The 19,003-nt window shown below is 36.8% G+C and overlaps 1 protein-coding gene across 1 annotated transcript; it reads right to left on the bottom strand.

Moving 5' to 3' along the window:
• Positions 1-1,729: 1,729 nt before the first annotated feature.
• LOC134305868 (tripartite motif-containing protein 16-like) lies at positions 1,730-8,574 on the bottom strand. The gene is made up of 7 exons (XM_062990212.1): positions 7,996-8,574; positions 7,782-7,877; positions 6,755-6,988; positions 5,688-5,847; positions 5,306-5,365; positions 2,466-2,982; positions 1,730-1,820 (listed from the first exon to the last, which is right to left on the bottom strand). The coding sequence occupies exons 1-7, from the start codon at positions 8,572-8,574 to the stop codon at positions 1,730-1,732; spliced, it is 1,737 nt and encodes a 578-aa protein (XP_062846282.1).
• Positions 8,575-19,003: the final 10,429 nt, after the last annotated feature.

Genomic DNA, 19,003 nt, shown 5'->3' with positions numbered 1-19,003 from the left:
CTGAAAAGATCATCGGGGTCGCTCTTCCATCTCTCACGGACATTTTTAACACCCGCTGCATCCGCAAAGCTCTCAGCATTGTGGACGACCCAACCCATCCATCACATGGACTTTTTACTCTGCTCCCGTCTGGGAGACGATACCGCAGCATCCGGACTAACACAACCAGACTGTGTAACAGTTTTATCCCTCAAGCAATCAGACTCCTCAATTCAGTACTGTAACAATTTCCTCCAGAAATTTTTCTGCTGCCACACACTAAACTATGCTATTGTCTGTTACTATGTTACTATGCACAAGTTACTATGCACAAGTTTCTTTAATTTCTGCACCTTACTCACATTTTTGCACCTTATTTAATTTTTAAGCACCTTATCGGCATTGCCGTTTTACGCTGCTAATGTACAACATGTCACTACCTCATGGACCATTGTACCATCTATTCACCATCATGTACTAACACTTGTCTTTAGTCCTGTCTTCTAATTACTTGTTTAGATTAGGGATAATTAGGAATATCTTTTGTAGTTATTTATTATAGGATTTTTTGTATTTATTGTTGTATTTACACTGTTTTGTATTGTCTTGCACTTTTTGTACTGTGTTACACCGTGATCCTAGAGGAACGCTGTTTCGTTTCAATATGTACTTGTATGTAGCTGAAATGACAATAAAACCTCTCTGACTCTGACTCTGACTCTGAGATACTTTATTAATCCTGATGGAAATTGTTTTGTTACAGCAGTAAAACCCAGAACTCTACACAGAACTCTACACATATTGCACTACCATAGAATATAGAACAAAAACAGTAAGGGACGAATATACAGGGGCACCGCTATATACAAATATGGAGTAAAAACAGTATACTGTATCAATAAAGTATCAACATACACATTTATTATTAGCATTATCACCACTGTTATCAACATTATTACCATTACTATCACTAGATTATTAATAACAATAATAATAATGACAATAACAAAATGTGACAGCAAATTTGGGGTTTAGAAAATACAGTGACTTCAGTGAATAAGTGGTTTACGATCAAGGAAAAACAGCCCTAATCAGTCCAGCAACATTAGATCTGGCTGCCTCGACTGTAAAGAGACTCGTTGTAGAGTCTGATGGCGGTGGGTAAAAAAGGTCATTAAAGATTTGATGGATTTTACTGTTTTTACTTCAAAAGAAAGGAACCAGATCCTGAACCAACCCCTATTTCTGAACCCAGCCATAAGATTATAATATAAGGAGCAAAAATCAACAGCTAAAAGACGTTTTATATGAATTTACACACAGATTTTTACCCACACAGGCATGCACTGACTTACAGGAAAAAAAAGTAAAAATGAAAAATAAAATGGAAATTAAAAGACAATAAAAAAAAAAAATAATAAAAATAAAAAAAAAATATCGTTTAAATGGATAAAATAAATTAAGGGGAATAAAACAGAGGAAGAAAATGATGAACCTGAAATAAAAGTACAAATAAAAATGAAAACAATAAAATGGTTACTCAAATATTATTGTAACTCAATTCATAATGTAATAATACAGACCCTGTAGCGGTGGTCTTGCTAAAAGAATTAAGAAACAGTCATTGGATGAAAGCCTGGGTTGTTCTCAAACATACCACATTTGTAAGGTATAAAGTGAAATATTTCTTCTGGAGAAAATAAACATTATGTTGTAATAAAATGTAATTTTAAAAATCAAATCTCTCTCTCTATACAGGCTCATCATGGAGGCAAATTGGTGGATAAGTGGGCATGTCTAAACTGCTGTAGGCTGAATGAGCACAGATAAACTGATGAAAGCTGAATGAACATACCACAATACAAATAACTATTTCTGTAAAAGAATCAAATCCCCTCTGAAACCATCCACACATATCTAAGTTGTGCTGTATTATTCCTCACCATGTGCTGGTTTCACTTTTAAACTTGTGTTATACAGCTCAGGAGAAATCAGGTGAGAATCAGCTTCTCCAGGAGAGTCTAAAACACCTCATGTGGCTTAATGTACTAAACAGCCTAGAAACACCAAACGTCTCTCTGTTATTACTGGTCATAAGCGCTCGCTACTGCTGAAATGACCAACCTGTGGTTCAAAAGGAAAATGATCATTTTTATAATAAATTTTAGAATCTTAAAAAAGACTTTGGAAGAACATAGTTTGAGGTGAAAATGATCACATTTACCATTTTGTAATGTACACAAATTTTCTCTTTCATGTTTTTAAAATATTCAGTTTGTCTTTTATTTAATTTAGTTTTAATATCTGAATCCATTTATATGATAAATATTTAAGAAATAATTTTTCACAGCACTGAATAAATGGTGGTTAATAAATTGAAAAAAAAAAACTTCATAAATGTATCACTGCCTCAGATTCTAAAATCACTCAAACAGTTTAATGTTACACTTTCATGTAATTTTGACATTTAATTTGTTAAATCTGACAGTTTCACTTTTGATCCTGAATAAACCCAAAACCCCGGGTAGAGGGGCTGAGTAAACGTGGTCTGAACTCTGTGGAGGAGCTTCATTGTATCAGAGACGCTGTAGAAGGACAGAGTTCCTGCTTCATAATCCACATACACTCCTATTCTAGAAGAACTCAGAATTATGGGAATTTTAGTCTTTTTGTTATTGTACCAGAATGAAAAACTGGATGGAGAACAGAACAAACTCCAGGACTGATCATTCTGTCCAAACACACACTCATCACCATCTCCCTTCCTGCTGATGCTTTTATATGACACTGCTATACAAACCCAATTATTCCCACTCCACTCAAACTCCCAGTAACAGCATCCACTCACACTCTCTCTACACACAACCTGAGGCCAAAAATCAAATCTATCTGGATGATCAGGATACGACTGTAATGTTCTACTGTAGGTCACCACTTTGTTCTCCTCAGACAGACGGAGGTTTTTATTTACTGTGTTTGGATCCAGTGTGAACCGACAAACATCTGGAGAGGAAACACAAAATAAACCAATTACCATAGAAGAGAGAGAGAGTGTGTGTGTATGTGTACAGTGTGTGTATGTCCAAGTGTGTGCATGTGAGAGTGTGAAGTCACTGAACAGGCATACAGATACACTGCACAAACACACACAAATGCTACACAAACACTACACACATACACAAACAGTACACAAACACATGCAAACACTACAAACACACATATACATTACACAAACACTGCATAAACACACAGACTACTCAAATACTACTCAAACACATGAATGTTACACAATCATGCAAACGCTACACAAACAGTACACACACAAATACTACTCAAGCACACAAACACACACGAATGCTACACATACACACATACACTACGCACACTACACAAACAAATACAAAACCTACACGTACACACAGACACTACACGATCACACAAACACACACAAACACTACACAAACAAATACAAACCCTACACGTACACACAGACACTACACAATCACACAAACACACACAAACACTACACAAACACATACAAACCCTACACGTACACACAGACACTACACAATCACACAAACACACACAAACACTACACAAACAAATACAAAACCTACACTTACACACAGACACTACACGATCACACAAACACACACGAACACTATACAAACGCATACAAACCCTACACATACACACAGACACTACACATACACACAAATACTAATCAAACACACAATCACGCAAACACTACACGAACACAAACACTACGCACACAAATACTACTCAAGCACACAAACACACATACATTACACAAACTACACATACACACAAACACTACACAAACATACATAAACAGTACACAAACAGTACACCGACATAGAAGAACAACCCACAAACACGACACATTCACAAACAGTACACAGACACACACCAGCAACACATAATCCAACAACAAACACACACACAGTCATGCTAATAAAGCTCTTTGAATTGTGTGTGTTTAAGTGTGTGTGTATTTGAGTGTGTGCTTGTGTACACACATATGAGTGTGTGTGTGTCTAATAATGTGTAAGTGTAAGTGTGTGTAAAAGTGTGTGTTTAAGCATGTGTGTGAGTGGATGTGTCTGTGTAAACGTGTGTGTGTGTGTTTCAGTGGTTTCTGTGACTGAATGATTGAGACTCCCTTGGATCAAAAATATACAGACATCAGTTTAAATGATTGTTTTACTTGTTTTAACTTCATGACCTCTGAAGTGTGACAAATACAGAGATGTAATGATACACTCTGCCCACGATGCAATTTCCCGATTTTTATTAAACAAAATGAAATAAGAGACAAATTATGACAAAGTTTCATTTTGTCATTTCTCTTTAAAAAATAAAATAGAATACTGTACATGTCCTCATCTTTTATTTATCTAAATAAAAAACAATCAAAACAATGCTGCACATTTCCCCTCACATTTCACATTGTGTAAAAAAACAAACAAAATTTTAAAACAAATCCCACATTAAATAAATTAATAAATAATACAAACAAAAAAGTAACCACAAATGAATAAATTAAGGTTTTGCCTGTGCTCCCTCCAAGCTTGGTAAAGTGCTGTAAAGTGATGCCATTACATTATGGCTAAAGTGCGGGCACGATGGAATGCAGTATTTAGGCTCCAGTGTGTTAACCAGCAATCGAAATCCCTCATTTTCAGTTACTGAAAATGGTCTCATATCTTTTGCCATGAAAATGCCAATGCACCTCATAATCTCTTATGCTCTCGCACTAAACGCGCTTGCCAGCTTGGTTTGCGCTTTTGTGAATGATTTTCGCTTACGCGGGGTGACCGGAGCTTTATATGTATATCATGTTCGTTTTGCTATTTGTGTAGTTCAGTATCCGGTTGTTTTATTTTGTCCATTGTCTTGAGGAGACCAAAATGCTGCCACACTTCTGATTAGAAAGAGGAGGGGGCATCCTCAAGTTCCACATCTTCACCCGCGGTCGCCTTTTTCCTAGAACTGTGTAGTGACTGGGTTGCCAAGTCAGGCATAAATCACCATCGCAACCTTTGAATTGTCACCCATTTTAAATAAAGCCTGATTTGGCAACCAGGCAAAGTGGCTAGCGCAAGTGCCCTTTGCTGTTTTATTTGAATATCAATTCATTTAATATGAATTACCGATTTAAATCGTGGCAAAAATGCATCGATTTTTAACTGTGTTTTGGTGTATCGTTACATCCCTAGACAAATATGTAAAAATACAGATAACTGGGGAGTGCAAATACTTTTTCACTGCACTGTGTATGTTTGTGTGCTTGTGAGAAACTTACATTGTAGAAAATCTTCTCTGATTTCAGGTTCAGGAGGTGAAATAATTCGGACTTTCTTCACTGCAGAAACAGTAACAGTACGTATATTCACTAATCACAGTAAATAAATATATACACCAGAAATTGTTGCAGGTACAGCCAGTAAGAAGTTTGGCATGTTCTCCCAGTGTTTGTCTAAAGTTACCTTAAGTCTGAGTAACTGACCAAGTATGAGTGTATTTCATTCTACCCTGGACCATGACCAGTACTGGGTTAATGAGTAAATGAATGATGTTGTTACTGTAGGTGTAAAATGTTCATGTTGGTTGATTTGATTGTTTTGTTTGATGTTTGAGTAGCGAAACATTTTGGAGACAATGGAACACTGAGGGCTTGAATTCACCTTCATCTGGTATCTTCTCACACTGCTCTTTCCAGAATTCTTCTACTTTCTCTCTCAGCTGAGATACAGACTTTGTAACATCATCAAATGAGAGGAAAGGACTGATTGTGATGGTGGCTGATTCTGCAGATCCAGCAGGAGCCGAGACAGACTGAAAATTCTACAAAAAGACAGATATTGTTCACAAAGAATTAACAAGATGATGAAGAAGCACAAATGATGGACGACAGACATGAAGCACAGACTGATGTTTCTCCAAATAACATTAACAGTAAAAAGCTGATTCTGATTCTCACATTTTCTCAGAACCCCGAGTGTTACGACTTTATGGGTCATAATTAGGGATGTAACGATGCACCGGAAGACAGTTAAAAATCGGTGCGCGTGTGCCACGATTTGAATCGGTTATTCATTTAAGATGAATCGATATTCACTTTAAACAGCAGAGGGCGCTGCCGCTATATTTTTTTTACACAAAAAGGGAAATGTGCAGCATTATTATGTATAGTTTGTACCTACCTCGGAAATAAAATGACATCATTATGTAGATAAATTAAATATAAGCACAAATCCAGTATTTTATTTTAAATAGAAGTAATAAAAGGAAACTTTGTCATAACTTGTCTTCAATTTTATTTTGTTTAAAAAAATCGGAAAAAATCGTATCGTGAACCCAGTTTCGTGAATCGTATCGTATCGTGGGTAGAGTGTATCGTTACATCCCTAGTCATAATATGTTTTGTGTAGAGGGGTTTTCCCTGTGTTACAGATTTATGGAAGATGCATGAAGATGTGCAAAGCTACCACCAGGGGTAGACGCCTATAAAAAGGAGACCTCTGGGAAGACAGAAGAGGATGCTTTCCTTGTGATGTGATTTCAGTTGCCTTTCCGGCTCTCCCCAACATGTCTGAATGAATGCTAACAATAATCGAGTTTAAGGAAACAAATTTCTCAACAAAAGGCTTTTAAAGATTTTGAATTTAGAGGACGTCAACTTACAAAGTACCACTGTATTTTATTACTTGGACTGGTGCAGCAATAATATAATTATTTTTAGTGCTGTTACCTGGAGGAAATGGACGGGATCCTTTGTGTGTGAAAGCTGTTCCAGTTCAGCATCTTTCCTCTTCAGCTCTACAATCTCCTGCTCCACGTGTTTCAGGTGTTTTTTAGCTTGACTTACTTCGGCTGTCTCTTGATCTCTGATCAGATCTTTTAGCTTAGAGCATCTTCTGTTAACGGAGTTGATTAGTTCTGTACAGATCCTCTCAATGTTCTTCACTGCTGTCTGTGCAGAACACTGTTAGAAGATTCAGAAAGAGGAAACATTTCTAAATCAGATATTTGTCCATCCTTCACATTCATATGTAGCTACTGGCCAGACTTTCATCACTCATAGCTTGGTGATGGTGCTAAATGGCTTGATTTTTCATACCCTTGAAAATGTTTCCATCATCATTATGTCCACATGATGCAGTATTTGATACTCTACTTCCCAAATATAAGAAAGAGTTCCAGTCTTCTAACCTTTACCTTAAACTCCAGCACTTCTTCAGTGTTCATCATCACTTTAGTTTTACCTGCATTTATCAGCATGTTATATTTCCTCACAGATCTTCGATACAACACACCTGCTTCTGTATGTCCTTAATTCAAAATTATGTGTGGATTAAATCTTACAAAACATAAAACACCATATATACTGTAAAATGTGCTGGAGTATCAGGAAACAGCAGACTGGCCAGGACTGGGAAATTCAATGTAGTGATCTTCTCAAGTCTTTACCAGAAATCTTATACAGTAATTTGTTGAAGCAGCTTGATCCAAAGCAACAATCAATAATCTTCTTGGGTGGCCCAGTCCTAATCTGATCTTATCACCCTTATAATTATTAGCACAACCTCAGAATTGCTGTACAGCATCAATCACTAAATAACCATGCAGATTTTAAAGATTTTTTAAAAATTCATGACCAAAAATGCTCCATCACTTACAAAGTTACCTGAGATATAAAATATCTCATTTTTAATGGAGATTGGTTTAATGGAGGAGAGTCGGACTGATCCTGAGAGCTTTTTGTTTATAAAACTTACCTTGTGAGACTCCACAGCGTTTATCAGCTCACAAAGTTCCTTCTCTCTGTTCTGGATTTTCTCCTGGAATTTTCTCTGGATCTCCAGCAGCTGCTTCTACACAGAATAACAATTCAGAATTTACTTGTATTATGTACGAGCACCACATAAACAACCTCAGTGTAAATGAAAATGAGTTGTTACTTGTTAAAGAGAGCTTAATAATTTTTTTTACCTGTTTCTCAGTTCTTTTTGCTGCAGCTGATATTGTAATATGTCCTTTATGATCATCCATGGTACACAACACGCAGATACACTGCTGATCAGTACAACAGTAAACCTCTAGCAGTTTATTATGCTGAGAGCAGATCTGCTCCTGGAGTCGTCTGGAGGCTTTAACCAGCTTGTGATTCTTAAAAGCAGAAGATTCATAATGAGGCTGAAGGTGAGTTTCACAGAAAGAGGCCAAACACACCAGGCAGGTTTTAACAGCTTTGTATTTTTTCCTAGTGCAGGAATCACACTCCACATCTTCAGGTCCAGTAGGAAGTGGATCTTGGAATTTTCTCTTCTTTAGGTTCTCCACAACTCCAGTCAGAATAATGTTTTTACTCACTTCAGGTCTTGGAGTGAAGGTTTTCCTACACTGTGGACAGCTGTATGTTCCCTTATCATCCTCCTGATCCCAACAGTTATTAATACACACCATACAGAAACTGTGTCCACAGTGTGTAGTTACTGGATCCTTCAGGGTTTCCAGACAGACTGAACAGCTGAACTCATCCTGGGCTACTGAATTTTTTGACTCTGCCATTTTTCTACAAGTAAACAGAAACATCAGTAAACACAGCAAGTTATTTACAGCGGCTCAGACTTTCGATTTTGCAGTAAGTATTGTAAGTCACTAGTTAACTGCTACAACCTTCGTCTTACCAAAATTTGCATTCCTAGATTTTTGTTCATTTTTTTAATTTTTTGTTTACCTTGTACTCATGCTGTAGGACTTTTAATTTGTATTGTGGTTGTAGTAACTAGTACAGGTGACTAGTTAACTACTACACACTTCGTCTTATCAAAACTTTTTTAATGGTTGTTAATCTTCTATATTTTATTATTACTGTACCTATACTGTAGTACATTTTATGATTTGTTACTGTACCCATGCTGTAGGACTTTTATAATGTGGTTGTAGTAACTAGAATAAGTGACTAGTTAACTACAACATCCTTGGTTATATGGAAAAAGTATGTTTTTTTTTTTTACTTTTAATTCTTTTTTTACTGTACCCATACTGTAGGGTTTGTTTCTGTAATTTAAGTGTAGTGGGTGGTACATGTAGCACGAAAATTAGAACGTGGCGGCACTCTACACTGGAAGTGTATAAGATTCCTGTTCCAACTCGTTTACTTAAAGATTCACTCCCAGCTATTGTAGAGCCCCTGCTTACATTAATTAATTAATCCCTTAGCCTTGGATACATACCTAAATTGTTTAAAAGTGCTGTTATTAAACCCCTGATTAAATCTTAATCCACATGTTTTATCTAATTATAGGCCAATTTCAAACCTTCCTTTTGTCTCTAAGATACTACAAAAAGCAGTTTCCAAACAGTTATGTTCTTATTTGAACGAAAACAGAGCTAGCTTGAAGGAGCTAGGAAAAGGATGATGCTGTGAACATTCTGTCGTGAGAACTGTGCGTGAACCAACTTCTCAAAGAAATAGCACTTTCTTTGCTGATTATGTACTGAATTTTGGACTATACATCTCAACAAACTGGAAAAACTTGAAAACTACATCGACTTTTACTACCAGAGCTACGTCACCATGAAAAAAAACAAACGAGACGATAAAAATAAAGGTAAACATAAAACACTGCATCTATCCGGCAACCGACCATGCCAGCCAAGTTCACCCCGCGATGCAGACCAATCAACCTCACTACACTGCCTAGAGGTTAGTGACATCCTTCACTCCATAGACAATAAACTCTTGGCGCTAGACGCAAGAATTGCACTAGTGGAAGTTCTGCACAAGGAATTCCAGGCAATACGCGAAAGCTTGGAGTTCAGCCAAGAGCAAATTGCGTCACTTACCAAGGAAAACAAATCACTGCTGCACAGTCTGCGAACTCTCTACACAACTCTCATCAGTTATTAAAGAAAATAAAGAAATGAAAGAAACGATTCTTGACCTACAAGCATTTAGTATGAGACAAAATATAGTTTTCTCTGGTATTCCAGAACAAACTACAGAGGATCCAGAACATTTAATAAAGGAATTTATGATTAATATATATATCAAGATACCCACGGAGAAAGCGACAGCCATAACATTCCATCGAGTCCACCGTCAAAGTGGAACATTTCAAGCATAAAGAATTCATCATGAGTAAAGGAAGAGAGCTCAGAGGAACAGATTTCAAAATAAATGACCCATTTCCTCGCTAAATTCTAGACAGACGGAGAAAGCTATTCGCTATCAGAAAAGAGCTAAGCAAAGAAGGAAAACGAGCGGTTATTTCCGTAGATAAATTATACGTAGATGGCCAGTTATACCGAGACAAAAACAACACTCCCGGCTATATTAAATCAATCTTGTATCTCGTACCACTCTAACCACTCGATTTATAATCCCCTTACTCTAAAAGAATACATTCTACATCATTCAGACATTTACACCTGTACTCCCCCATACATACCTGACTACCGCACTATTCTACATATAGATATGTGATACCCATATTACATGTTCACCCTTAACCTCATAAATCATGGTCCACAGGCTATCCCCTGTGTTAAAATTGAAAAAGAAAAAAAAATTATAGTAAGGATGATGATAATAATGATAATTAACGCACACATCTCGCTGTTTTCATATGCATCCTAAACAAAAAGCACCCACTTGTTTATCTCTCTCTTCATATCTCTCCCTTCAGTCTTGTCCCTCTCTCTCTTTATATATTTACTTTCACTCATACAGTCCCTGACAGAAGTTCTGTCGCTTATCCATGTTGTGGAAACAAAAGCTTATAACCTGACTTTAAATTCATCCATTGGTTTTAGAAATGACTCATATGAAAGCTGAAACCCTCCCAAATGAGGTTTAATTTACGAAAATAAATTTGCTTCACTGCAGAAATATTGATCATTTAATGAACACAGAAAGGTCAGATTTTGGCAAGACAAAAGTTTTGTCGCCCACAGAAAGTAATGTGAAAATCAAACAAATAATTTACTTCAAATACAAAGATATGTTTCATAACATTGGTGAATGAAGTTGTGGTGCTATTAGAGCCATATTTAATATTTTGTGTGACTTCCATGAGCTTTAAGGACTGCATCCATGCGGTTCGACAATGATTCATACAATTTATTGATGAAGTCATCAGGAACAGCAAAGAAGTTCATCAAGATTCTTTGGTTTTGTCTTCCAAGCTTCCTCTTTCATCCTACCCCAAACATGCTCAATGATGTTCATGTCTGCTGACTGGGCTGGCCAGTCCTGGAGCACCTTGATCTTCTTCGCCTTGAGGAACTTTGATGTAGAGATGGATGTATGAGATGGAGCACCATCCTGCTGCAAAATTTGACCCCTTTTATGATTGGGAATGTAAGAGGTAGCTAACACTTCTTGATATTTTAGACTATTGATATTGCCTTCCACCTTGCAAATGTTTCGCACACCCCCATACTGAATGTAACCCCAGACCATGATCTTTCCACCACCAAACTTAACAGTTTTCTGGGTGAATCTTGGATCCATACGGGCTCCAGTAGGTCTCCTGCAGTATTTGCAGCGGCTGTGGTGTAATTCAACTGAAGATTCATCTGAGAAATCCACCGTCTGCCACTTTTCCAGCGTCCATCCGTTTAGCAGGCTGTGGGCCTTTTGTTTAGTGCTGGCTTCTGGGCACTGATTCGACCATGGAGGCCATTTTGAGACAGAATCCTAAAAACTGTTCTAGTTGACACAGGAACTTGAGGTGACCAGGCCTGGTGGAGCTCTGCAGCAGTGGAAGAGGGGCTGGCTTTGGATTTTCTAACCAACAAACGTTCCTCCTTAGCAGTTGTCTTGCGGGGTCTGCCGGACCTGGGCTTGTCAAAAACATCTCCAGTCTCTTCAAATCTTTTTTTAATTCTTTGTACTTGACGCTGAGACACATTAAAGGTGCCAGCCACCTCTGCAGTGGATCTGGTCTTCAGCCTCTTGATAATCAAGGCTTTGGTCGCAGGGTGGATTTTTGATGTTGTCAGAGGTGAAGTTGCAGTTCAAGTGAAGGTCTGGGGTGCTGGGGTTCTTTTTATACACACCCACTAATTAACCGATCAATTAGTGAGCACAGGTGAGGCTGTAAACTAGGATTGGGTGCATTATATGACAAGGCGACAAAACTTTTGTCTTGCCAAAATCTTACCTTTCTGTGTTCATTAAATGATCAATATTTCTGCAGTGAAGCAAATTTATTTTCGTAAATTAAACCTCATTTGGGAGGGTTTCAGCTTTCATATGAGTCATTTCTAAAACCAATGGATGAATTTAAAGTCAGGTTATAAGCTTTTGTTTCCACAACATGGATAAGCGACAGAACTTCTGTCAGGGACTGTATTTTAACACTGTAACACCCTCTGTGTTTTCACCTAAAGCATTTCACATGTCCTCGTACAATTTAACACAACACAGCAACACCAATCAGAAGTACATGCACCCATCAACTACCCACCACACCCATATACAAACCCACACATCATCACAACATGTAATGATATACCTAGTAGAATCTAGTTTACAAATATGTTACCACTAAACTTTGTAACTTGGAACATCCGTGGTATTGGCACAGAAAAGAAAAAAAATACGATTTTATACTACCTTACTAAGTTAAAGGCCGACATCTGCCTAATACAAGAAACACACCTCTCCGAAACTACCAAACATAAAATTAAGTCACCGCAATTCTGCCACACTTTCTCTTCATTCCACAATACTAAACAAAGAGGTGTGTCTATTTTAATAAATAAAAATTCAAAATCATTTATACATAATTCCACAATAACAGACCCAGAAGGAAGATTTATTATAATAAACATTAATATTAGTAATACTCTTATTACCATTTCAGTCACACTCACATGGAATCTAAAACATATAAACAAGACAAACTTTAGATGGCGCTTCAACACATCACTACTAAAGAATCAGGAATTTGATCACCAACTCAAAAGAGAGTGGACATCCTTCCTAGAAATAAATTACTCTCTGGAAACCCTTGCTACATTACTTTGGGAAACTGGTAAGGCTGTACTAAGAGGAAAAATAATATCTTATTGCTCCTATAAGAAAATAAAAGAAGCAGAGCTAGAATCAAAGCTAGAGCAGAACATTAAAAATTTAGAGAGTAAAATCGCAGATAATCCAACAGAGGAAATTCAGAAAGAATTACGTAAACAAAAATTACAATACAATGAACTCCTAGATAAAAAAAACTTATTTTAATACAGCGTCTCCGATACGAACAATTTGAATACAGCAACAAAACTGGAACATTTCTGGCAAATTTCGTAAAACGCAACAAAGAAAGAACAACAATCTCAGCAATTAAAGACACAGCTGGAAGTACCAGAATTACAACAGAGGAGATAAACGGCATATTTAAAGACTATTATTTATACTCATCACATTATGAGCCAGCATCAGAGGACATCAACCACTTTCTCAATAGTATTAACTTACCAAAATTAACTAATGAGCAAAAAAACACATTGGACAAACCATTACAGCCGGATGAATTTCATACCGCCCTCAACCAGATGCCCAACAATAAAGCACCAGGTCATGACAAATTCCCCGCTGAGTTTTACAAGCACTTCTGGCCCCTACTAGCCCCAGTTTTTAATAGAATGGTTGAAGAAATAATACAAAATAACTACCTACTACAATGAATACTGCAATTATTTCACTTCATTTAAAACCCAATAAGGACCCTACCTTAGCTGCCAGTTACCAACCATTATCACTCATCAATACAGACACAAAAATAATCAGCAAAACATTAGCCATTAGACTAGAAACAATTATCTCATCACTAATACACCCGGTTGTCCACTCTCTCCCCTTCCATTCTTAGTGTTTATAGAACCATTAGCTGCTGCTATACGCCAAAATGAAAATATCAAGGGTATTCAGATGCTGAACCTAGAGCACAAGATCAGCCTATATGCAGATGACATTGTACTCTTCCTTCAGAGCCCTATCTCATCAGTGCACGAGATTATCGAAACAATAGAGAAATTCTCCAAAATATCTGATTATTATATTAACTGGGTTAAATCAGCAATCCTACCACTTAACATGGAGAAATTGGACACTACTTCCCAGACTTTGCCAATCCCCTTGAGCACAAAGCACATAACTTACCTGGGCAAAACTATAACAGATGATCTCCAGCGTTGGATTAACCTCCCACTCCCTTTAATTGCCAGAATATTTACCATCAAAATGAAAATCCTACCAAAAATAAATGATTTATTCTCAATGATTTTTATCCAACCCCCTATGTCCTGGTTCAAAACATTAGACTCAATTATCTCCAAATTCTATTGGAAAAACAAACCATCTAGAATTAAATTATCCACATTACAAAAACCCAAAACACAAGGAGGCGTTGAGGCTCCGAATTTTCAAAATTATCTTCTCGCTAATCAGTTACAGTATATCATTAAATGGATAAAGCCCAACGAATCTGATCAGCCTTGGTACGATATAGAACAAACTCTAAGTAACTAAATCAAAATTTCTGACTTACCGTTTATCAGTACAGTGCTAAAAAGACACCCATGTTTTACAAATCCCATAATAGCAGCTACTCTGACAGCTTGGTGGAAACTACATACAATCACTAAATCCACTGTATCTCCCACAAAATACATGCCAATATGGCATAACCCTGATTTCCCACTCACAAAAAAAATCCCCAACTCTCACAGGTGGATAGAAAAAGGTGTAACACATCTGAAGCATATCTTACAGAACAATACATTTGCTTCACTCTCACATCTAACTCAGACACATAGCATCAGATGTAACCAATAATTTGAATGCATACAGCTCAAATCAATTTTATCTTCAAAAAACAAGCAAAGATTTTATTAACATATCACTTACAAATAAAATCCTAGCCAAAATCTATAGAGTAATATCCAAATCAGACCCGACAATAATTATACCATCTAAGAAATGGGAAAAAGATCTCTCAATTAACCCCACCACTGACTTCTGGCCACGGATCCTTAACAATATATTTAACATGACTAATAGCACAAACCTACACCTATTAAAATATAAAGTTATACACAGGGTACACTACACTGGTGAAAAATTGTTTAAAATGGGCTTTACAACCACTGAAATATGCATGCAATGCACCCAAAACACTCCGGATGACTACACTCATGCATTATGGTATTGCACGCCTATCAAACATTTTTGGCAACAAATGATCTCACAGGCAACCATAATCATTAAACACCCGATCCTACTTTCACCCTCTCTTTGCTTATCAGGTGACATATCATCAATTACTTTAACAAAGGAAAATAGCAGATTACTACTAATAATGCTAACCATCGCCAAGAAGACAATACTAACGAATTGAAAATCAAGAATTAACATTAATATTGTTCACTGGAAAAACTTACTCATCGACTATATATCAATGGAACATCTTTCAACGGCTATCCAAAACAAATCCCACGATCTCAACTCAACTTGGTCAACACTCATCAATTTTATACAACAGTAAATATTAAAATACATTAATACAGTTTAAGCTAAAACAACTCAAGTAACCTATTCACAAATGCACCTACCACCCTCATCTCCTCGGGGACACACACAGACACACACTCAGACACACACACACACATCCAAACAAATATTGGTGTTGCAACCAGATTTACTAATAACTAATAACTTCTCTTTCCCTGTCTCCCTGTATTTCTCTTGTTTTTCTCTTTGTATTTGTTACCTTCCCTCACAATGGGACAGCCTAATATATATAAAATAATGCTCTTAATAATAAAGTACTAAAGGTCCCCCAAAGAGGGGGGGTGGAGGTGGGGAAAATTTTTTTGAACGAAAACAGGATTTAGACCCAACCATAGTGCAAAACCACGTTAATTAAAGTAGTTAACGAGTTGTTAATGTCTGCTGATAATGGAGGTGTCTCTTTTCTTGTTCTATTAGATCTTAGTGCTGCGTTTGATACTGTCGATCATAACATATTACTAGATAGGCTAGATAATACAGTAGGTGTTAAAGGACTCGCACTCTCTTGGTTTAAATCCTATTTGACTGACCACTCTCAATTTGTTTATGTAAATAATAAATGCTCAGAAACCACAAAAGTAAAGTGTGGTGAACTTTACATAAACATGGCATTAATTTTCACTGCTATGCAGAAGACATATACATCAGCGAAACCAAATGATACTGACACAATCAGTAAGATAGAAGATTGTGTAAACGACATAAAAAACTGGATGTCGTGGAACTTTCTTTTACTTAATTCAGATAAAACAGAGGCTTTACTTGTTGGATCTAAAGCTGCAAGAGACAAGTTGTCTAACCTGGTGCTAAACCTAAACACTTTCTCTGTTACTCCCAGCTCAGATGTAAAAAACTTGGGTGTCACACTAGATTCAGATCTCTCCTTTGATACACACATCAATAATACTACTAGAGTTGCTTTCTTTCATCTGTGTAATATCTCTAAAATAAGAAATATACTATCTGTTAACAATGCAGAACAACTGATCCATGCATTAATTAGGGGTGGGTTTATAAAATCGATTTTTCGATCCGAATCGATCTTTATTTGAATGATCCGATATCGATTCATATCAACGCGAGATCGATCTTGAACATGAACCCCGTTTCACAGTGTACACGGAAATCTGTTTCCCCCTTTAATCTTGCGTGACCAGCCACTGTTTTTTCACGCAACGAGATCTGACCTGCACATCAGTTCAGCATGGCAGAAGCTCAAGGAATGTGTAGTTCACACTACACAATTCTTGCTCGCCGCTAGATTTACCAGTTCGAGAGGAACTCGGTGTTCGCTCGGCAATCAAAACTCTGCTCTCAATCAATGTGTGAAACAGCGAGGGGAAACACAGGGGTTGTAAACAGGTGGTTCAGGGGCATAATATAGTTTCTATCAGAATACATCAGCACACACAAGTTTTACAGTATTTCTGACCTTATCGTTCTCTACAAAACAAAATATTTATTAACCTCCAACTCACTATAGAACAATTCCTGCTGCTTGTGTTGCCAAATCCAGATTCATTTATTTTTCTCCTTGATTTTACGCTGCACATCAGCGCACAAACTTTGATCGCTCGCTACTTGTTGATGTGTATTTTGGACGTGGTATCATTAAACCCCTCGTCACTTCTCACGTTTGTTTTCATGACAAAACGTAGTTTGGCAGACCAGAGAAGCTCACCTGTGATTCCAGTTGGTGATAGATGGTGTAGTGTAAAACCAATCGCCTATGAGTCATGTAGTGTGAACTGTACAGCGACCAGGCAAATCAGAAAGTCGTGTAGTGTGAACTTGACATAAGCTGTGCAACAGCCAGGTGTATATTTACATTACATGTACACTGTTGTAGCGTGTCAGACATATAAAATAATAATAAAAAAAATTCATGTTACTGTTTTCTGTTTTGAATTAATTATTTATGTAAACACAAATATTTTTATAATGAGTGTTCTTTGTACAATTATCACATTCGTTCTCTGAACATCTTTACATATTTAAACAAAACCTGTTAATGTAACTCAAATATGCCTAAATGTGTTGAATCGAAATCGAATCCAATCGGGACCTTGTGAATCAGAATCGAATCGATCCAGGAAATTTAGTGGCAATACCCAGCCCTAGCGTTTATAACTTCTCGGTTAGATTATTGTAATGCTCTTCTCACTGGATGCTCTGGTAGATCCATACACAAACTCCAGTTAGTTCAAAATGCAGCAGCTCAAGTGCTAACTAGAACTAAAAAATTTGATCATATCAAATTGAAACTGAAAACATATTTATTTTCTCAGGCTTTTTTTTCCTCAGGTTTGATGACGGTGGGGGAGGTGGGCGCTGATGTCCTGTGAAAACCTTCATGACCTTGTTACCTGCTCGCTCTCCCTTTTAGTTATGCTGTAATAATTAGGGCTGCCGGAGTCTAAAACTCTGCTGATATTTTACTCAACTCGCATTTTACATTTTTAACTACAGTTTCTGTTATTTTACCCCGAGGGCATTCTGATGGAAACCTGTTTACTCGCCGAGGTTAAGGATTGAAGTCGAGACTACCGTGCCAACAATGCTGCTTCTGCAGGATATGACAAGCCTGGAGTAATTGCACCAAGAATGACAAGAACTCACTACGTTTATTATATTAAAATGATTGATTTTAGAATTGTTTACACTATATATTTTGACTGTACCCATACTGTAGGACTTTATACAGTTGTATTGAATGGTACATGCCACTGGGTAATAACTACACCTCGGCTTCATGCACTTTTTAGACGCTCCCTTAGCATTTTAACGCAGACGAAGCTCACATTTACAAAATAACAGAAAATAAAACTGTACAGAAAAACTTTTTTAAACATATTTGATTGTAGTTTGTTCCTTGTTTACTGCAGAATCAGTTAATGCAGTTTCACTCATTTTTGGATGTTTATTAGCCGAGAACCCCAGGAAAAAATGTACTGTGAAGTTTTACAGTAAAACTGTTAAGTTTACAGTTGAACCATAATAGTTCATAGTTCTACTGTCACTTTTACAGTTTGACCATTAGTACAACTGTGAACTCTCATGTTACCATGAAGTTCATGGCCACCTCTTTCAGTGTATAATAATATTGACTGTGAAGTTTACAGTTCAACTCTAAACATGATATTGTTGAATTGTGAAACTCAGTCAACTTACAGCTTACAGTTCAACTAAGAATAATTCATAGTCACCTCTTCTAATGTTTGATGTTTACAGTAATTTACAGTTTAACTATGATCATATAGGTAAATGACAAGATACAAATATCAAGACAATAATAATGTATATAATATTTATGTTTTATTTAAAGGAGGTATGTGAATGAAGGGTGTAAGTGTATGTGTGTGGGAGTAAGTTAATTACATGACATGAAAAACATGTCAAAAAGACATTATTTACAGA

The sequence above is a fragment of the Trichomycterus rosablanca genome, unplaced genomic scaffold (genome assembly GCF_030014385.1).
Source record: "Trichomycterus rosablanca isolate fTriRos1 unplaced genomic scaffold, fTriRos1.hap1 scaffold_153, whole genome shotgun sequence".
Taxonomy (NCBI): Eukaryota; Metazoa; Chordata; class Actinopteri; order Siluriformes; family Trichomycteridae; genus Trichomycterus; species Trichomycterus rosablanca.
Note: the sequence above shows the minus strand (reverse complement) of the source record. Positions and strands in the feature narration are given on the sequence as shown.

Bases quoted from the DNA above. Each gene is read 5' to 3' on its own strand.
- LOC134305868 (XM_062990212.1), bottom strand. From the start codon at position 8,574: ATGGCAGAGTCAAAAAATTCAGTAGCCCAGGATGAGTTCAGCTGTTCA. The intron at 2,983-5,305 runs GTAAGTTTCTCA...TTTCCTCTCCAG, and splicing joins CAGAGAAGATTTTCTACAAT to ATGTTTGTCGGTTCACACTG. The intron at 1,821-2,465 runs GTCAGATTTAAC...ATGTTCATTCAG, and splicing joins TCAGGATCAAAAGTGAAACT to CTTTCATCAGTTTATCTGTG.